This window comes from Mesoplodon bidens (genome assembly GCF_964165515.1).
Source record: "Mesoplodon bidens genome assembly, chromosome: 15".
NCBI classification, from domain to species: Eukaryota; Metazoa; Chordata; class Mammalia; order Artiodactyla; family Ziphiidae; genus Mesoplodon; species Mesoplodon bidens.
The window spans coordinates 2,163,309-2,185,030 of record NC_138171.1 but is presented as its reverse complement, the minus strand read 5'-3'; the positions used below and the strand labels follow the sequence as shown (position 1 = coordinate 2,185,030).

Genomic DNA, 21,722 nt, shown 5'->3' with positions numbered 1-21,722 from the left:
TGAAAGGGCATGTGGGCACCTGGGAAAATTAACCCATAAAAATCAACTTCGACAAAGCCTCATAAAACTGTCAGCTTCCCAAGATAAAGAAAAGGCCTCCAGGTAAAAAGAGAAAATAAACCATCAAGACGAGAGAATTAATCTGGCATCAGGCTTTCCCAAACCAACACAGAAAGCAATGGAACAGCACTGAAAAATCACTGAAAGCAACCAACATTTTTATATCTAGTCTAACTGTCCTCCACACATCAAGGCCACAGAAAAACCGTTTCAACCTGCAAAACATCAGGGGACTCTGCACCTGAGCTTTGCGAAGGCTCAGCCATAGGCAGGGGTCGTCCAAACAAGGGAAGAGTGGGGAAACCCAGAAAAACGCAGAAATAAGCATTTATAATATATAAACGTGCAGCTGATGCTACAGCAGAGGTGAGGAAGAGGCTGGGAAACGTCAAGTGCTGTGACAAGGTAGAAATGATGTAACAAAGCACGAAAGGGAAGGGGACACAACAGGCTCCGGATGCAGTGTGGCCATCAGGGAGCCGAGGAGAACGCTGATGCAAGCCGAACAGGAAACACACGTGAAAACCTGGGGCTGAAGACACCCAGAAACGCTTACATACAAAAGTAACCACTAGAGCACAGTTACAAACCTTCCTAAACGCAAACAAAAATCTTAATTAAGGAGCAAAGAGTACACATCTCACCAAAACACACAGCAACTATAAAAAAAAAAAAAAAAACACATCATCATAAAATACAGTGACCGAGTCGGAACCCACTTTGTCAGCCATATCAATACAGATGACGGGCTTAACTCACCCGTGACAGGAAAACGCTTTTCGACTGGACTCAGAAAATAATTCCCCGCCATGTGCTCTACACAAGAGACATACCTAAAGGAAGGGCTACAAATCAAGCAGAATGGAGGTTTTCCAGGCTGATGCAAACAGGAGAGCACGGGTAACGGCCCTGACTGAGGACAAAGGAGACATCAAGCCCACTGGGCAAAGGCAGACACTTTTCAATGGTAAAAATCACAACTCATGGTGAACATGTAACACTTATGGATATTTATGTACCAAATAACACGGCAACCCCCATACAAAGCAAAAACTGCAGGAGATGCAAGGAGACAAAGACAGAAACACAAGGACTTCCCTGGCGGCTCAGTAGTTAAGAATCCACCTGCCAATGCAGGGGACACGGGTTCGATCCCTGGTCCGGGAAGATCCCACATGCCGCGGAGCAACTAAGCCCGTGCGCCACAACTACTGAGTCTGCGCTCTAGAGCCCGCGAGCCACAACTGCTGAGCCCACGTACCACAACTACTGAAGCCCGCATGCCCAGAGCCCGTGCTCCGCAACAAGAGAAGCCACTGCAGTGAGAAGCCCACGCACCGCAACGAAGAGCAGCCCCCACTCGCCACAACTAGAGAAAGCCCGCGTGCAGCAACGAAGACCCAACACAGCCTAAAATAAACAATAAATAAATGAATTCATTAAAAAAAACACACACACTAACAATGGAAAGCTCTGGGACACCACATCCAGCACAAAACACATCACGTGGACAAAAATAAGCAAAGACACAGTGGGTGTAATCGGTAAGGTGCACCCCATATAAACCCAGCAAGTCCTACACCCTGCCTAAGAATACGCCTTGTTCTCAAGCAGCCACAGCACATTCACCGAAACTGAGCACCCCTGTTGCCCAACAGATCAGCAAAATTACAAACTGTGGCAACACACGCCGGGAGGCTGTGGTGAGACAGGCCCCTTCCTTCACCCCCGGCGGGTGAGAACTGGCACGACCCTCCAGAGGGCAGCCTGGCAATTCCTAACGAAACTACCGACCCACTTCCCTTCACCCCACAACAACACCCCCAAGAACACAGCACCGTCCGTGCACAAGGGAGGGGGTCGCCCAAGACACGTGGGTGCGGAGAAGCACCCCGCTTGCTGTGAAGAACGGGGAGCATCGCCACAAAACGGCATGGAGTGCACTCCAGAATGCGCGAAGTGAAAACGGCCCACTGCAGAGGGCGCCGACATTATGCTCCCTCAAGAGAGGCGGAAATCGCAAAACACACGCTTGTGTCTGAGGGGGAGGAGACGGCACTGCTGGGTGCAGTCGTTTGTACAGCTCTGGCTCTGAGAACCCCCAAAGTAAACAACCAAACGCAAGCGGGAGCGGGGGGCCACACCGGAGGACAGACAGCAGCAGAAGAGCCCAGCCGTGCCACTCGGAGGGACACAGCCTGCTGCGGGGCGGCAGGAAAGGGCTCATCCAGGTAACTGGGCGGCGCTGAGCACGCGGGACTCGGGGGCGCTGCAGGGCTGCACACAGGGAGAACTGGGCAGACACGTGCTACTCTGGATAGTCAGCCACTTCCTTCTCACAGGGCTTGGCAGTTCTGGATCTCCTTTTTACCTGCAAAGTAGGGTGGGACAAACAGCAACCCCACCGTGACGATGAGAGTCAGGCCTCCCACATGGGACGCAGGACAGCTCGGAGGGCCTGTCACGTCAGGTTGGACCCACCGCCTTCGGTACAGACACAGAAAACACAGGTGGGGCGGTGCACGTATCCCCAGCTGTACCCCCGAGGGGGCTGGAGCAGGACACCCAGGGGCCCGAGCACACCGGTGCCCAGACCTGGTCCCTACACACGCGTCCCAACAAGAAGAACCGCGGCTCTGTGGAGAAACGGTCGATTCCACTGTTAGGGCAGGAAAAATATAAAGTAAGCCTGGAGCACCTGTGACGTGAGAGAGTAAGAACCCTTCAGAAGGTGACAGGTTACATCAACAGGACAGAGGAGCCCAACTGAAGGGCTCGCGAGGGCCAAGCAGGGCTGGCAGAATTCCAACCAGCAAACGGGGGCCAGAGGAGGAGGAGAGCCTGTCACCCTGCGGTCACCGAACTCGGGAAGCAATGGCGCCCATGAGGAGAAACAGGAGGGCACGGTCCCTCAGCATTTCCCACAAGACACTTTCATTACAAAGGGACACAGATTTTCCAGCGGAGATGCCTGCGACCCCCCTAGAACCAAGTGTTCAAAGTGATCACTGGGGCTTCCCTGGTGGCACAGTGGTTGAGAGTCCGCCTGCCGATGCAGGGGACACGGGTTCGTGCCCCGGTCCGGGAAGATCCCACATGCCCCAGAGCGGCTGGGCCCGTGAGCCATGGCCGCTGAGCCTGCGCGTCCGGAGCCTGTGCTCCACAACGGGAGAGGCCACAGCAGTGAGAGGCCTGCGTACCGGGAGAAAAAAAAAAAAAAAAGTGATCACTCGCAGCGGGACACACAGACGTCACGTGCCTCCTGATACAACACACTGAGGACACGGTATCACTGGTGCGACATTCCAGCCACATTACATAACCTGGGTTTCATCAAGAGGAAACGTAAGATGAGCCCAAATTAAGAGACCTCCTACCAAATAACCGACACACACTCTTCAAAGTGTCAAGATCAGGAAAGACAGGCAAAGACAGAGGACCCGTCATAGACCAGAGGGGGCTACAGAGACATGGTGACCAAATACCAGGAGCGGTACTGGATGGGATCCTACATCTTCAGTGGAGAATGGTAACATTCAGATACAGAGAAAACACTGGCAAAAGACATATCTGGTTAAAAAAAAAACTCATCCAAACTATACAAAGAACTCCGAAAACTCAATAACAAGAAAACAACCCAATTTTTAAAATGCATCAACGATCTTAAAAGACCCCTCGCCAAAGAAGAAGCACATGAAGAGATGCTCCACATCATGCATCAGGGAAATGCAAATTAAAGCAATGAGATACCACTACACACCTATTAGGACGGCCAAAATCCAGAACACCGACAACACCAAATGCTGGTGAGGATGTGGAGCAACAGGAACTCTCATTCATAACTGACGGGAACGCAACAAGGAGCAGCTACTTTGGAAGACAGTCTGGCAGTTTTTTACGAAACTAAACATACTCTCACCATACGAACCAGCAATTGTGCTCCTTGGTATTTACCCAAAGGAGCTGAAAACTCATGTCCACACAAAAGTCTGCACACGGGTATTTATAGCAGCTTTTTTCACAGTGGCCAAAACTTGGAAGTAACCAAGATGTCCTTCAGCAGGTGACGGATAAATAAACTGTGGTGCATCCGGACAGTGGAATATTATTCAGCCTTGAAAAGAGAGAAATGAGGTACCAAGCCACGAGAGGACACGGAGGAACCTTAAATGCATTTAACTAAGTGAAAGAAGCCAGTCTGAAAAGGCTACAGACTGTATGATTCCAACTCTATGACATTCTGGAAAAGAAAAAACTGTGGAGACAGTAAAAAGATCAGGGGTTGCCAGGGGCTGGGGGGAGGGAGGGATGACAGATGAAGCACAGAGGATGTTTAGGGCCGTGAAACTACCCTGTATTACACTGTAAAGGTGGAGACAGGCCAGCATACATCTGTCCAAACCCACAGAATGTGCAACACCAAGAGGGAACCCGGATGTAAACTGCGGACTCTGGTGGTGATGAAGTGTCCATGCAGGTTCATCGACTGCAACAAACGCAGCACCCGGTGGGGGGCGTGGATAATGCGGGAGGCTGTGCAGGTGCGAGGGGAGCGGGGGGCGGGGGGCGCGGGGGGGGCGTATGGGAACTCTCTGCACTTCCCACTCAATCTGGCTGTGAACCTAAAACTGCTCTAAAATATAAAGTTTTTTAACTTAAAATTAAATTCTGAAAGATCAAATCAAATAAGGTCTCTAGTCAGTAGTATCACACCAATGATGCACATTAGGGTAAGCTGAGTGAGAGATATACAGGAACTCTCTTTATTCTTCGTGTAACTTTGCTGCAAGTCTAAAATTAGTCCACAATAAATTTTTTTAAAGACACACCCTAAATAATCCTAAACTAAAAAAAAGAAGAAGAGAAATTAAGCCTTAGCTCTGATGAAGAAAGGCATATGCAGGACTTTTTAAATTCCAGATTTCGTATTAACTGTCACACATATAACTCACAAGTATCCCTGAAGACCAAGATCAGGCACAACCAGCAATGTACGAAGCCACGCCGCAGGGCCTCTGGTGACGTGCATCCCTCCCACTGTCTCCTCAAGGTGCCCCCTCACCCCACACTCCTCCCCACACTCACGCCCTCCCCGTCAGGCTGGAAATACGCACTCTTTTTCTCTTCTTTAGAAAACGCCTAAGGCAGAAGTTAACCAACATGCCTCTCCCACAAGCCCTCCCCTCCCAGCACGGGGACCCCAGCGGCCAGAGTGGTTCGGGGACTGATTACATTGAGCCAAAAAAAACAAAAAACAAATATATTGAGAATAATGGGAACTCGTGTTCTCTTCTGTGAAGGGATTCGAAAGTAAGGAAAGGAAGAAGACTAGAAGAAGCCCTGAGGTCCTAGACTAGAATCTCAGCATCAACTGGAACGCACAGGGTTGTTTTAGATACAGAAAGGGGCACGCATGCACACACACGCACTCACGCCTGTACACATAGATATGTTCCGGGCTCTGACTGCTGGGGGCCTGGAGCAGGGACCCCCGTGGCGATCAGCACACACCGTGCTCAGATACTGGTCTCTAAATACCACCCTCCACCGCAAGGAAGCAGGCTCCTGGGCGCCACTGCGGGCGAGGGCAGGGGCAGCACCAGAGGCACCTGGACACCTCTCACGCTGACAGGACGAGGGCAACGTTTCCAAAGGACATAGGACACAGCTTGAAGAAGCTTCCACTGACCAAATCTAGAAATAACGAGAGCACTGATTACAACCCTCTGAATACAGCAGGAATCCATGCGTCCATACACAGTGATGAACGAATGCGTGAATGAATGAGGACGGAGGGAGGGAGGGAGGGAAGCTCTTCTTCACGGCAGAAGGCACCCAGTAAACGTGGAAGGCGTGATGGAAACACAGCATCCTAATCTGGCCCCCGGCCTGGCGGTCCTGACGCAAGGGCAGTCGTGCAAGGGTGCTACGGCCGGTAAGGTGTGATGGGAACAGGGCACCTGCGTGACCCTGCAGTGCCTTCTTACACAACACTAATAAGTGCTAAGGGACTGACTGACCACACAGTGGAGAAAGCTGCTTTCTCAGCCAGGCAACTTAACCAGGTGATCAAGGCTAAGATCACCTAGTGATGCCAAGGGTCATCCTACAGAACAGACCTGCCCTCTTCAACACTGTCAGGGACGGGAAGACTGGGAAGAGGTCCACGCCACAAGCTAGCTGGACACCACACATGCCTGGATCAAAGAGAAACCAGGACAGGCGGTGAAGTGGGAGCAGGTCTGGGGACCCTGGGCATCAGGGCTGATTTCCCGACGCGGGGGGTGGGGGTAGTGGTAACACAAGAGAACGTCCAGCATTGTCAGCATCTAGGGGCGATGGAACGTCCCACACGCATGCTTGTGTGTGTAAAGAGGGGGTGACAAGGGCTTCCCTGGTGGCACAGTGGTTGGGAGTCCGCCTGCCGATGCAGGGGACACGGGTTCGCGCCCCGGTCCGGGAAGATCCCACATGCCGCGGAGCGGCTGGGCCTGTGAGCCATGGCCGCTGAGCCTGCGCGTTCGGAGCCTGTGCTCCGCAACGGGAGAGGCCACAACAGTGAGAGGCCCGTGTACTGCAAAAAAAAAGAGGGGGTGATGAAATAAAGGTGGTAAAATGTTCAGAATTGAGAGTCTGAATGGAGTTTTTTATAGTTCTTACAACTTCTCTATAGGTTTGAAACTACTCTAAATCTAAAGAAAAACATTTTGAACAACATTTATCAGTATATTCTGGGAAGAAGATGCCAGAGGCATCAAAGTTTTTTTTAATCTTCCCAAAGGCCATATAAAACACAGAGCAACTAGAAAGCAAAACCAAATGCCAGCAGACAATATTTACAACCAAACCGGTGAAGATGAACCGCGAGCAGCCACAAGCCTGTCTCAAAACTGTGCAGGAAAAGCAGTGGGGCACCTGCGAGGCCCGAAAGCCCCCAGGAGCCAGCGCGTGTGCACCAGGAGGAGTGGCAGGTTCACTGGAGAGCAGCAGCTACAGCCAGGAGTTCCCTCCTCTCAGCAGCAGCCTCGCCACTAGCAACTCTGCCTCCGACCTGCCAGGGCCCCGCAGCACAGGGCCCCGCGGCACAGGGCCTCACACAGAAGAGAACCTGTGAGGAGTGGAATTAAAGCTGAGCAGGACAGGGACAATGGAGACAAAAAGGTCCAGGTAAGAGTCAGGGAGCAGCAGAGCCTGACATCTCAGACAGCAAGTTCGTCACCATGTGGAGACAATGGAAGAGGAGCTCAGTGAAGCTGGCAAACCTTCAAACCACCTCCTCCTAAAGGTGCAAGACAGCAAAATTCACATAAAAGTGAACCACAGAAAGGTCAAATCCCAGAGAAGCTGCCCTAGGAAAAAGAGGAGAATAAGGAGCAGAATGACATCCCTACAGATGATCAAAAACACCAAAAAGACATAATCAACAAGAGATCAAAACTGCTATGTTCTATTTCCAAACAAGCTAAAGGCATTGAGAAAATGACAAAAAGCATGAAAGGATAACATAAATCAGAATCAGCGAAACTCAGAAATGAGGTGACAAAGTCAAGGAAAAATCAGAAACAAAAGAAAATTTCACTTGAGAAATGAAGACTACACTGAAAAGAACACAAGAGCAAATACACGCAACAACTGATACCTTAAGAAGGAATCAGGAGAGCGGGAAGGATCAACAGTATAGAACTATTTAAAAGAGAGACTGAAAGGGTTAAAGAGAAAAGGACAAATTGTGACGGCAGATACAAAAGAGACACCGAGGTCTGAGTGACAGGAATCTCTGAAGAGGAAAACAAAAACAAAGAAAGCGTTAAAGAAAATGTTCCTGAATACAAAAAGGTTTAACTGCATGTTGAAAGAACACAACCTCTCCCTGAGAACGACAACCCAAGACAGCCGATTCCAAGTAAAGTGCTGGGCTTTAAGGGAAAAGAGTTCTGTGGGCATCTCTGGGCAGAAAGAACACATGAGAAACACACGAGAAATAAAATTAGACTATCATCAGACTGACAGCAACCTTTCATACCAGGAAAAAAATTATCTAATGTAACTACTTACTCAAGATAGATTCTCAAGGAAAGAAAATGTGAGCCACGGATTTTCTAGCTATCAAAACCGTCATGGACATGCACAAATATGGGGAACGCAGCCCCCACGAAACATTCGAAAAGAATCCAACAGAGAACGAGATTCAGAAAACCAAATGACTAAACAGACATCCACACAGACTTGTAATTAGCATTAAACATAAAGTTACTTATGGAACTAAGATGAAGGGTCCAGGGAGAGAGGAAAGCATGAAACAGCCACGTGATGTAACCAAAACACACGCATGAGTGACAGTCCTCGCTGGAGTGCAGCCCACCCGACGCTCTCCCTCCCAGCATCCAGCCAAGTCGCCAAAGGCCCTTCCCTGGGAGTAAGGATCATACCCTACGGAAGACCCACCCCAACCAAGCCTAAAACCTGCACAGGGAAGGCAAGTCTGCAGGGTGAGCCCCACTGGGTGAGGGACCTCAGAAACATCATGGGATTTCCACAGACCCTACTGGACACCAAAGTGAGACACAAGACACACAAGTTCAGATGAGCAGCCAGGAGCTGAACTAAAACGAGTCAATACTCTTCAGAGGATGATGACATGTCATCCACAAAATCCAGCATCCAAGCAACAATGAGTAGACATGCAGAGAGACAGGAAACCGTGACCCACGGTCAAAGGAAAAAGCAGTCGACAGAGACTGAACCGAGACACCTCCGATGTCGGACTTGACAAAACCATTAGAGCAGCTTTTACAAATAGGTTCAAAGAATGTTGGGAAAAATGTGGCCTCATTAAGTGAGCAGACAGGGAAATCTCAGCAAAGAATCAGCAGCCATAAAAAAGACTTAAGTGGAAATCCCAGAACTGCAGATACATCAACAAATGAAAACTTCACTGGACTGCAGAGCTGACTGGAGAAGACAGGGAACCTGAAGACAGATCAGTAGAAATGATCCAGTCCGAACAGAGAAAGAAGCGATTAAAGAACAAATACAGGGCCTCCCTGGTGGCGCAGTGGTTGAGAGTCCGCCTGCCGATGCAGGGGATACGGGTTCGTGCCCCGGTCTGGGAGGATCCCATATGCCGCGGAGCGGCTGGGCCCGTGAGCCATGGCCGCTGGGCCTGCGCATCCGGAGCCTGTGCTCCGCAACGGGAGAGGCCACAACAGTGAGAGGCCCGCGTACGGCAAAAAAAAAAAAAAAAAAAAAAAAAAAAAAAAAAAAAGAACAAATACAGACTCAGAGACCCACAGGGCAATATCAAAAGATCTAACAGAGGTATAACTGGGAATCCCAATAGAAAAAGACTGAAACAGAGAAAGTTTTGAAGAAATGAAGGCCAAAGTGTTGCAAATTTGAGGAAAACTTCTGACCTACAGATCCAAGAAGCTCAGAGAAGCCCAAGCAGAGTGACTAGCAAGAGGACCAAGTCTAAACACCACACAGACGAACTTCTAAGAAGTAAGACGATCACCTCAAAACAGCTGGAGAAGTGACACACGTGACAGACAGGAAACCAGGACTGACATCACAGTGGGGCCCCGAATACAATGGAACAACGTCTTTAAGGACAGCGGTGGTCACACGTTTACGGCTGTTTTCAGGTCTAAGAATAAGAGCTCTGCAATTTTGCAAAACACACTGGGAAATCTCCCATCTTTTTTGTGATCTGGAACAAGGTAACATGTCTAAATGAGAACAGGAGTTTCCTTGGAAAAGAGAAAGAGACCAGCAGTTAAGACAGGATTCCAGGAGTAGAGGAAAAACGTGAAGCGTGGCTAGAATTCTTACGATCACTCCTCCCTGTCAGTCGGCCATTCTATAAAACTAAGTGACGTATGTCTGGATTTGCTCAGCTTATTCAGGAATATGAGAGAAAATTAACCTTAAGTTAAAAAAGCAGAGCTGAAAGAAAAAAAACAAACTGTCAACATTCAGGGAAAACTTCATTCAAACTTTTGAGGGTGAAATACAACCACTTTCAGGTAAACAAAAGCTGAAAGAATCCATCACCAGCAGATTGCACTACAAGAAACGCTAAATGCTGTCCTTCAAGCCAAAGGGAAATACCGCACATGGAAGCCTGGAACTTGAGGAAGGAACGAAAAACACCAGAAACGGTAAATAAGCAGGTAAATATAAAAGACGATGTTTTCTTTCTTCCTGTGATTTACTTATAAAACAACTAGCAGTTTAAATAAAGAGTAACAATACTTTAAAGTGGGGTTTGTCATCACATATAGACACGACAGCAAACAGAACAAGAAACCAACAAAATCTGGACAAACAGAAACAGGCAACAACAACCCTCCTTCATGCTAACCCCGCTACTCGGGGAGGTCAGCCCCCCAAACGTCAGTCTTCTGACGGCATCTCCCCATATCCCCTTCAAAGTCAGTCAAAATCTCATCATGTTAAGCTACAGTGATCAAACTTCCTCAGGCAAAGAACTTCTTGCTCACATGATATCCACAAATAGGTTGATTTGAATATAAAGTATCGAATGTACCGAGAAAACAAGTATTCCAAGGGCGGTGGGACAACATGTGCGCGAACGAAGCCTGTTCTCGGCGTGCCTGACTCCCTGAAGAGGTGAGCGGGACGCAGGTGCCCCGAGGCCCTTCCAGCCCCCGTCCCTGCATCCGTGCGGTACCTCTGCTCCCGATCCCGGTCCCGGAGAGTCCACTTTCCTCTTTTTCCTGGGCCCGATGGCAGCTAGTGCTGTGAGGTTGGCATCTCGCTGCCTCATCTGTGCCAGTTCTTGTTGCTGCATCTTTGTTTTGAGAAGGAAACAGGGACTGTCATTTCACACACATTTTTTATTACTACAGAAGTACTCCATAGACACCAAAGGGTTTTCTAAATTTTCCTAAATGAAAACTTGACTGTTTTTTTTTTAAACAGTAAGCATATTTTGCAATCAGAAAAACAGTAAAGCAATAGATGCTCATCTTAAAAAGCTCAGAAAATATGAGCAAATTCTGAGAGTACAGAGACTGGATTGCACCAAATGAGAAACTACCTTGAAGTTTAAAAGCACAGGAAAACACTTCTGCAAACATCATAAGTCGCTACACGAAGGCCTACTGTGCAGAGCTACCATCGCTTTCTCAGCCTCTCTCTCTCTCCTGTGAGGTGCCGAGGTTGAATACAAACATATTTTCAAGTGTGCAGTGTAGATTCTTGGATTGAAAAAGCTTACCTCCTTTGCCTTCTGTTTCAACCTTAACTGTTCTGGATCTTCTTGTCTGGATCGAGACTATTTTCAAACAGGTAAAAAAGAAAGATAAGTTGTGACCTAAACATTCATCACCTGATAAACATGTTATCTTATTCGTGACATAATGACATCTAAGTCACGTGACAGAATGCATTAAATTTTTAAACGTTTACAGCTAACACATGAAAATTTATCATCATGAAAATCAATACCGTTTGGAGGTAAGAACCACGCCACGGTCTGATGTGACGGGAGGACGGTGGGCCGGGGCAGCCCGCGGGGCTCCGGGCTCGGTTAAGGGACCTGCCCCATGCGCTGGGCGACCCGCTGAGGTCCGGAGGCTTCCCACCCCGGCTCCGCTCCTAACCCCACACACGTGTCATCGAGGCCAGCCCCAAACCCTGCTCCGGCTCCTCGAAACCCCAAGGGTGTCCGCGAGCGCCCAGGGTGGAGAGGGGAAAACTGAGTGCAGCACAAGCACTTGCCTTTGCTGCCCGCATCAAGATCTCTCTCTCCTGTTCGTCCTTTCTCTGTTTCTCAATTTGATCAAGCTGTTCAAAAAATTTGAGCTGAGCCCGGACATCACTTGCCTGCTCGTATCTGTCATCATCCTAGAAAAAAGTGAAACGACTGTTTGTCACGAACTTGGGAACCCAACCGGACAGTCGGCGCACCGCTTCCCGCCTCCCTCGGCCCACTCCCCAGGCGGGCGCACAGACCCAAGCCCCTCTCGTCTCCAACAGACTCTGCTTCTGAAGTGCTCTGGACGCACACACGCCGTCTCAGGTAAGTCATCCGGGGGCTCACAGGCAAGTTTCCATTTTATACGCTTTGGTATCATTTGACTTTTTTAAGTCACATTTAAAATTTTGTTCTAATAGCGTAGAAAGTATTTTTAAAGCAAAGTGGCTACAGGCTTGTACTTCAAACGCTGCTCAGGCAGTGCCTGGCTGCTCCACGGTGCCCTTGAAAGAGGGTTTGCGTGACTGAAGAGGAAGGCGGATTCTGCCTTGAACCTGCTGTGCGAGGCTGGGCTCCGGTGAGCTGGCCCTCCACAACACACGACAGGGCACCATTCTGAGTCACAGGAGCGCGGGTGAGCCAGAGCCCCTCGGGTCTGCAGGGACAGCTCGGGCCGCAGCTGCTGGGAACCCCCCGCATGGAAACGGGCGGGGGGCTCCACCATCTCCAGAGCTGAAGATGACGCCTGCCCGGACCTAGAAGGCTGCCTCCCTAACCCGGAGGTCAGATACCCCACATCCTCCTTCCGCAGCCCAGTGGATAGTGCCCAGAGCACCACGGGGCTGAAAGAAGTGGCATCTTCCCAAAATCTCATTCTGGGAAAAACTCAAAACAAGCTCAACACTCCGCCGCTTCCCCTGTGCCCTCCAGGCAGCACCAGACCCGGGAGGGGCGACAGGGCATCCCCTCCAGGAAACAGCGGGTTACCTTGTAAGAGAAGTTCTTTTGCTGAGCCGTTTCTGATATCTTTTCTACAAGGTTCTGCAGCCTCTGTTGCGTGGCGTGTGACACGTAACTCACCACGTCTGGGTGTAACTCTGTTATGCCGTGTTTCTTACCTGGGGAACAGGTGACATTTCACCATCACTGAAGCTCTTTTCTTTCCTTCTCTGTTCTTCCCTTATCCCCCAGTTACCGCTTTGTGCAACCTGAGGGTCGGGGGTGGTCTACACCTGCTTCAACTACCTGAGAACGTCACCGCCAACCCCATGGAGAGCACAACCCTGGCAAAACAGGTGACAAGGGACAAGGGGTGTCCCCCCCCAAGCCCAGGACAGCTCCGCACTGAGCACCACAGTCGTGGTGGTCCACACCAAGCCCACGCGTGGAGGCCGGACGTCCCAGGGCCGGTAGGAGACAGGGCCATCCATACCTATTTCTAATATTCTTCTCTGCAGAGGCGCTGGGAGGAGGAAGGTCTCGTCTTTGCAGGACCGCGTCAGGGTGCCCACTAACTCAGAGTTCGTAGCCAATATTCTCGCACTTTCTTCCGAGAGGTTCACGCCAGCCATCGACGCCACGTCATTGATGTCATCGTCGTCCCTTCAAGTAAGAAGAGGAGGCGGGTCTACCTGAAGGAGGGCCGCCACGGAGGCACGTGCGGGTGGCCCCAACTCGGCGGGCACAGGGGCGGCTCCCCTGCGCTGTCACCTGAGCACGAAGGCGGTCGCCTGCAAGCGCATCTGTTCTCGTAAAGACGACCCACCCAAAGGTACGGCAGAATGGGAGTCTTCGCACACAGATGTCAAAGCCAAGTTCACAGAGAGCACGGCACCTACTCACTGCTTCAAGGAGTTCGTTCTGTGAAACCTTTTCTAAATGATCTCACAGCATTAATTTATCTTTAATACGATCACAAACTCTCAGAAAAGCTGGAAGAACAGTTCAAAGGAAAGTCCGTGAGTCACCTGAGGGTGAGCGGCCGACCTGACACCCACCCCCCGGGACACGGCAGTGTGGCTCCCTGTGGACAGAGACCAGGCCACCAGCCACGCCCAGACCCCCGGGTCTGGCTAACGGTCCCCACAGCGTCTCCCGCAGCAAAGGGTCCAGCTCAGAACCACGAGCTGCGTTTTGCTGTCACGGCTCTGCAGCCCCTCCCTGACTCTCGTGCCCCTGACACCTGGAAGGTCACAGGGCAGCTGTTCTGCAGCACGTCCCCGTTTTCCCTCTGACGGACGTCCCTTTGTGACGAGACGCGGGCAATGCGCCTTTGGCAGGAATTTCACACGAGTCACGGGGCCTTGCTCACCCTGCACACGGAGCTCCAGCGCAGGGGGGCCCTGCCCGGCTTCCCTGCTGTCGGGGCGCCCCTCCCTCCCTGGGTAGTTACGAGGACCTCGGGGGAGGTGGTCTGAGACTGTGCAAATCCCGTTCCCCTAAACCACCCAGGTACTCGTTTCTAGGGGCTCAGATTCCTGTCTTATCCAGCAGGTACAATGTCACTACAGACACGGCTGGCAGGAGGGGGCCACTTGGGGGCTTCTGGGAACTCTGGCCCTTGAGCACTGCTCTCTGACCAAACAACGTGCACTAACTCGTCCTGCACCCTCCCAACTCCGGCCTGGAATCAGCAGCCCCTAAGGCACCCTGGTCACTGCGGTGGAAGCGGGTTTAGATGAGGCCTGGGCGCTGGATGTGCTGCTACCATCGTGGTGTCACCGAGCCCAGGCCCCTCCAGTGGCAGAGCGAGCGGCTCCAGCCGCAGCTTTTCCAGAGTATTCACAGCCGGACGTCCACCCGACTCGACCCCACCGTCGCCCCGTTTGCTCCTCTCTGTCTTTCTAACTCCCTCACACCTGCAGGTGGACGCGTTTTCCCGTCTCCGCCACCCACCCTCTCCCTTATGGATGTCCTCCCCACCCCTGTGGGCCCCCGCCCTCCATGCCAGGCTGTGCCAGCCACCCACCTCCTCGCCCTGCCTGGAGGCCGACCCCGGCTCAGGCCACCACGGCTCCAGCACTGCCAACACCCGCCCTGCGCCCTAACAGCTTGAGGGACGAAGCGTCTGGGGAGGGAAGGGAAGGACCACCCAGGCCCCCCGACACATGCACTTTGCTACTGCTGGATCCGAACCAAAGTAGCCACTGCAGCCCTTCCTATGGCGATGCTCAGACCAGCTGCCCGTCAAGAGACCAAAGCACAGCATCTCTGAAGCTTCTGAGGTTGAAAGGAGGACACAGCAGCGTCCTCTGTTATGACTGTGATGCACTCAGAAGGCTGAGCCATCGTATCACAGACACAAATCTCCCACTGGTTCGCGCAGAAAGTCAGCTGTTCTGCACGCACACAGCGTGTGTGTGCGTGTGTGTGCGCGCGCGCGCGCGTGTGTAGGGAATGAACGCAGCCTCAAAGCACCAACGGCCACCGGGCGAGGCCCTTCCCTCGGGGTGGCTCCTGAGCCACGGGCTCACTCCTTACCTGAACGAGCCTCCCCCGGGCTCCTTGAGCTTGTTTTTCTGTGCAGCAGCTGCTTGTGCCGAGACAGTAGAAGGAGCTTTGGTTCCAGGTAACACGGCAGGTTTCACCACAGGGACTGCAAAACGAGAGACGAGGGTGTGCCCCCCACGCACGGACTCGGAGATGGAGACACTGCCGTCCCCGGTGCTAGGTGGGCTGCGGGGAGGGCCACTACCCCCAGCCCACCACAAGGAAGCTTCCTGAAACGTCAGAAACGTTGGGTTACTAACTCTAGATTAGAGTAAACGCATAAGCAGCATCTCTCACGCATTTGCCCTCCTGTGTCTCATCAAACTTCTTGGAACGTAGGAACGACCACTGGTTAAGCACCCAATCCTGAACGTGTAATTGTAAACATCGTAGTGACGGGGCGATGCCCGTACAACCCTGTGAATGTACTAACACCACTGAATTGTACACCTGTTCACGTGGCTAAAATGGCCAAGTTTGTGTTACGTGAGTTTCACCACAATTAAAAAAACAGAGACGGGGCCCTGGGGAGAGCGGCCCAGCCACCGGCCCTCACCTGGCTGCAGCTGGTTCAGCTGGATCTGCTGGGGCGTGGTGAGCACGATGCGGTTGTGGGGCTGCCGGAGCGCCACCATGGGCGTCTGCGTCAGCGTCACCTGTGGCGGCCGGATCAGCGCTCCAGGCTTGGGCGGCGGCTGGATCACCTAGAGCAGAGCCCACGGGGTACGTGAGCACACGTCCCACCCCTGCCCCCACCGCCCAGGGGGCTCCCACACCTGTTCCCTGCCCAGGGCGGGGGGTGGGCGGCCTTCCATGAGGACCAGGAGGGTCAGCCGGGGGCACTGCATCAGGCTGCAAGCTCCTGGGGGCAGATTAACTGCTCGGAAGCCACACATGGGGCCCTGAGGCCAGCGCCTGGAGGACAGTGTTTGCTGAGCTTGCGAACCAGCGTGGACCAGACGACTTCTCCCCAGGTGTGAGCACAGGCGCCGGGGCGCCCCCTCAGATCCCTTCCAGAGCCTCTAGGGCTGGATCAGAATCCAGCTGCTGAATTTTACGAAGGTCACCTGCTGGGCACACTCTTACGTTACAGCGCACACGGGGAGGGATGGGTGGTGCCCGGGGCCGAGCTATTTCTGCAACAAAACCCTATGAAAATTCACACGGTCCAGAATAAGCAGACACACAACTGCCTGCAGGAGGTTCAGGCCAAGTTTTGCCACAAACTCAGGGAAGAGCCTCCAGGTTTCACGTCCCTACGGCCTTCAAGGGAAGCAGGTGATGGACCGGTGGTGCCCGACTCTGCAAGGGCGTGCCCCTCCAGTGAGGGGCATGCAAGCGAGCCCTGATCTCACACCTGCACTTTGGCCCAAAGCACACACGGCTCCACCTCCCGTGGGAGCCTGTCTTCCTCACCACCAATCAAGGCAAGAATAAATGCAGATTTTAACTTGAGCAGGTGAGAGGCCACCACCCCTCATGACTCTGAATGCCTGCCTGGTTATCACTCGAGCATTATCGTAAAATATACTCCACAACCTGCGAAAGTGACGTGAGGACCTGCGTTGTTTTAATTTTTTTTTAACGTCTGATAGGAACAAAATCCCTTTGAAATTTAAAAGAAAAAATAGCAACTGCCTTTCTACACTGGGCAAACTCCATCTGCCTGCAGGAGCACGTTCAATCCTAAACTCTTCCCAGCAGAGACACCCTTTCCTGCAGAGACACCCTTTTCTACAGCTACACGACCAGAACCCTGGATCCCAACCACAGATAAATCCACCATCAGCAGCCGTGCCTCCCAAGGATCTCCGAGCCCCACACGACGGCTGCAGAGCTGGGTCCTAGACCATGAAACCGGACGTGTCCAGAGCCAAGCACTTAGCGTCGGCTTCGTGTATTTGGGCCATTACTCCTAATAATCAAAGATAACATCCAGCTAAAAGATCCCCTACAAACACACTGTGTCCATTTAAACCAGGGACGCCCGAAACAGTACAGACAGCGGACGTGCCACAGGGCAAAAGTCAGTAGGCTTATTTCGTTTTGCTGACAACTAAATCTCGAAGCCGCAGGGCCTGGGCCCCCGGCCGACACCTCGCTACTTCGGATCCCGCCCCAGGCTCTCCCTAGCAGTCTCTCTGAGCCGCGGGCGGCCGGGCACATGCAAGGGAGCAGGGCGAGGCTCCGGCCTCCATACCAGCGGCGTGGGCTGCCCCTGCTTGCCGACGCCCACCGGCGTGGGCTGCGCGAGGCTGATGACGGGGGGCTGGAGGGCACTGGTCACGGTGGCCGCCGTCTTCCCAGCCGTGCGCTGCACTGAGCCGCTGAGCACCACGGCCGTGAGCGCGGTGGTGGCCTGCGAGGCCGGCGGCGGCTGCTGCTGACTCTGCTGGATGAAGGCCGCGGAGTCGGGGGTCAGCTGTCTCAAGGCGGGCAAGCTCCTCTGGGCGGAAAGACAGACACAGGGTCGGCTCCCTCCTCGACTCAGAAAACACACGACCCTGAGAACACGTCCTCGGCCAAACAGCGTCGGTCTGGGGCCTTAAGGAGACGCCCCGGGATGCCAGATGCCGGCATCCCAAACCACTGTCCCCCCACTGATGCTGAGCAGGGCTACCCTCAGTGACAACTGGCTGCAATTTGTTTAAAAAACAAACCAGAAGGGCTTCCCTGGTGGCGCAGTAGTTAAGAGTCCGCCTGCCGATGCAGGGGACACGGGTTCGTGCCCCGATTCCGGAAGATCCCACATGCCGCGGAGCGGCTGGGCCCGCGAGCCATGGCCGCGGAGCCTGTGTGTCCGGAGCCTGTGCTCCGCAACGGGAGAGGCCACAGCAGTGAGAGGCCCGCGTACAGCAAAAAAAAAAAAAAAAAAAAAAAAAACCAGAAGCGCCATTTCTGAAATGCAGTTAAGCGCGTTAAGGTAGCGGAGGCATCTGAGTGACACCCTCGTCCCAGCGGCGCGGGACCCCCGTCTGCGGGGAGAGGGCCCCTCGTAGTCCCCGGCTGTGACACAACATTATGGCCTCAGTGGCAGGGGTCTCGTAACTTACAGAGAAGCCTCGAAAGAGAAAACTTAACATTCTGTCTCAGGGGGCTTGAAACCTGCAAACGCACCAGTGACACCCGTGCAAGCCCACCCCTCCCCGGGACGCACCCGCCCCTCCACCCGACGCTGGGTGCTCGCAGGGGGCTTCCAATTACCTTCAGGAAAGGCACAAGGTACGGTTGAGGTGAAGAATTGAGTTCTCGGTATAACCTACTAGTGAAATCTTCTGCTTCGATTTTTCCGTCCTTAAAAATAAAATTCACATTGAAATTCCTCCACGAATACAAATTCGCACACGCATATCTTTATGCAGCATTTCTCTGGTCTCGTGTTTTAGGACTGGCTGTTCCTCACGCCAGGTCCTGCACTGGACGAAGGTGCGGGAGGGCCCGGGGGCCACGTGCTCAGCTGACACGGGTTCCAGGGCGTGGGTGAGGCACCCGGGCCTCCCTGTGCCCCGCCCCATCGGGCTCACTGGCCCACTCCACAACTTCTGTACGCCAGCTCCCACGGGACATCTACATGGCACCTAACCCACCGCACATCAGGCATTTTGCCAGGCGACAGACTAGCCTAAAAGTACACTCGTGACCAAGTTGGAAGGTACCGCAGACCAGGAACACCCTTACCCAGAGAGACCACACCTACGCCGAGACCCCAGAGCAGCTGGGGCACCGGCGGGGAGAAGTGAGTGCCCAGACGAGAGGGCCCAGACCCCGCTCTGGAAACCAAAGCGAGCCGGGTGTGGGGGCTGGGGGCTGGGACAGCACAGGCACCCGGGAGGGGTCAGCACCGTCCCAGCTGGCTCTGCCGACACCTGGGAATCCTCCGAGACAAACTCCGCCCACCTGCGCCCTCTCCCTCGAGGTCACCCACCACCAGCAGCCAAGCCCGTGGCTGACTGGGCCCAGTTCAAGGTGGGAGTGGCCAGGGCTGCAAAGAGGTCCTGTAGCAAGGGCGGAACGGGGTGTCCCGGCGCCCTGATAAGGGCGCAGCACAAGGGGGACGGCACTGGGCTCATCCAGGGGTGGGGGGATGGGGGGAGGGTCGACGAGACGAGCCCACGCTTCCAGCACCAGGGAGGGACCACAGACAAAGGACCGTGGGAAGAAAGGGAACGGCATTTATTTAATTAGAAATTTTCATTAGAAGGTAAAATTGTTATAATTAAAACAAACAAAAAGCTGGGAGTTCTTGTTCCTCACAGGGGGTGAGATTATTTTTCAATCTCTGAGTTTCCTGAAAAGATTTAAGGAGCATCTGAAGCGATCATTTTTACTTGTGAGAGCGGGACTTCACTCCTTTCCGGCCCCAAACCCACATGGTCTGCAGAGACGGCGCAGAACCAGCCCCCGAGGGTGGCTCCCCTCCAGCCCAAGCCATCAGCACGGAAGGGGGGCTGCAAGCGGAGGGTCTGAGCCGGCTAACCCACCAGCAGGACAGAAACGTCCAACAGCCCGTCTGCTGAGCCACCAGGTTTCCTTGCATAGAGAAACCGAGAGGAAAGGAAAACAGCAAGAAGGAGGGGACCCCCAGGTTACCAGCGACACAGAGGCAGCTGCCACAGGTGGACCTGACCGACTCTGACCGAGCCCTGCAGGCAACACTGGACTCAGCCTCTGGGCGCCTGGGGGCTGCGAGGGATCCTGTGTTCACAGGTTATGTCCAGGCATCTGTGCTAAAATATTTATGAGACTGGGGAGGGGCTGTGGGTGGCAACAGGGGCGCAGCAGATGCAAAGTCATATAAGAACTCATGACCGATGAAGCCCGCAGGTGGCCCAGAAGGGCTGTCACTCTGCTTTCCGCTTCTGTATCACTTAAAATCCTCCGTGAAAGGGACTTCCCTGGTGGCACGGTGGATAAGACTCCGTGCTCCCAATGCAGGGGGCCTGAGTTCAATCCCTGGTCGGGGAACTAGATCCCACATGCATGCCACAACTAAGAGTTTGCATGCCACAACTGGGGAGCCCACCTGCCGCAACTAGGGAGCCTGTGAGCCGCAGCTAAGACCCCGTGCAACCAAATAGATAAATACTAAAAAAAAAAAAAAAATCCTCCGTGAAAAAGGTAGAGCAGGTGGAGGAGCAAGCAAGGGCCTTTAAACACCCTCCATCTGGTGAATTTTCATCGCTCCTCTGCGGCCAACGTGCTGAGCGACTGACAGCGCGGAAAAGGAGCTCCTAGGGGAGTCGTCCTGCTGTGAGGCTCCGAGAACCGGGCTGGCGAGCGGATGGCAGGGTGGTGGGCAGAGGGGCCCAGACTCCGGCCGCGCCCCACCCCCCATGGCCAAGTACAGCGCTCTAAGGCAGAGGGGCTGGCGTACAGAGCTCTTACCAGCAGATTCTGTACCAGTTCTTTCACGTTAGCGGCTGTCTCTGTAGACTGTTTACCAGATGAAGCCAGTTTTATTAGCGTAGATAAAAAATTTTTACATTTCTTCACGTTCTCCATAGTTTCCTGGATAGAAGTTAAAAAGATGTAAGCGAAAAACTCTTAAAAGGCAGATTTTCATCACAGCTTTTAACTAAGATATGGGTATCATATAAGAAATGTGTATTTGTGGGCTTCCCGGGTGGCGCAGCGGTTAAGAATCCACCTGCCAATGCAGGAGACACGAGCCCAGGTTCGAGCCCTGGTCCAGGAAGATCCCACATGCCGCAGAGCAACTAACCCCCGTGCGCCACAACTACTGAGCCTGTGCTCTAGAGCCTGCGAGCCACAACTACCGAGCCCACGTGCTGCAGCTACTGAGCCTGTGTGCCTAGAGCCCATGCTCCGCAACAAGAGAAGCCACCACAGTAAGAAGCCCACGCACCGCAACGAAGAGTAGCCCCCGCTCGACGCAACTAGAGAAAGCCCGCTCGCAGCAACGAAGTCCCAACGCAGCCAAAAATAAATAAATTAAATAAATAAATTAAAAAAAAAAAAGAAATGTGTATTTCTTTTCTTAAACTTCTTTGAGGAAAATGCAGTAACTCTCACGGCCTGATGATGGGAGTATAAACCAGGACATGTGCTCTGAAGGCCCAGACCCAGGTTTACAGCTCACTCAGCCCAGCAATTCTACTTCTAGAAATGTAACTAATAACCAATAAATGTAAAAAAGATGACCTATAAGACATTCACCTTGATGTTGCTTATCATAAAGAAAAACTGATACCTATCTAAGTGCTCAAGAAAAGAAACTGAATTACGGCACAGATACTAAAGATGATGAAAAATACTCAGCAGAGAAACATGAAAAACGTAAGTCATAAATAAAGCACAATCCCACTGGTTTAAATATTCATACGTGTTCAGGAAAACTGCTGGAAATAAATGTTAAGAGGGCAACACTGCCACTCTACAGACCGCAACCGCTGTGCAGCCCAGCCCCTGTGTCACCCCTCTGACACACCTG

At 52.7% G+C, this 21,722-nt stretch overlaps 1 protein-coding gene across 1 annotated transcript in view; it reads right to left on the bottom strand.

Annotated features, from left to right (window-relative positions):
- Positions 1-21,722, bottom strand: part of TAF4 (TATA-box binding protein associated factor 4) — a 72,999-nt gene that overhangs the window by 5,778 nt on the left and 45,499 nt on the right. Inside the window, exons 5-14 of the mRNA XM_081256882.1 lie at positions 20,657-20,779; positions 18,476-18,565; positions 17,472-17,717; positions 15,828-15,975; positions 15,263-15,377; positions 13,215-13,384; positions 12,770-12,900; positions 11,806-11,931; positions 11,303-11,359; positions 10,754-10,873 (exon numbers count right to left, since the gene is read on the bottom strand). Of these exons, the coding sequence (XP_081113008.1) occupies positions 10,754-10,873; positions 11,303-11,359; positions 11,806-11,931; positions 12,770-12,900; positions 13,215-13,384; positions 15,263-15,377; positions 15,828-15,975; positions 17,472-17,717; positions 18,476-18,565; positions 20,657-20,779 (1,326 nt within the window). The remainder of the gene's footprint in view (positions 1-10,753; positions 10,874-11,302; positions 11,360-11,805; positions 11,932-12,769; positions 12,901-13,214; positions 13,385-15,262; positions 15,378-15,827; positions 15,976-17,471; positions 17,718-18,475; positions 18,566-20,656; positions 20,780-21,722) is intronic.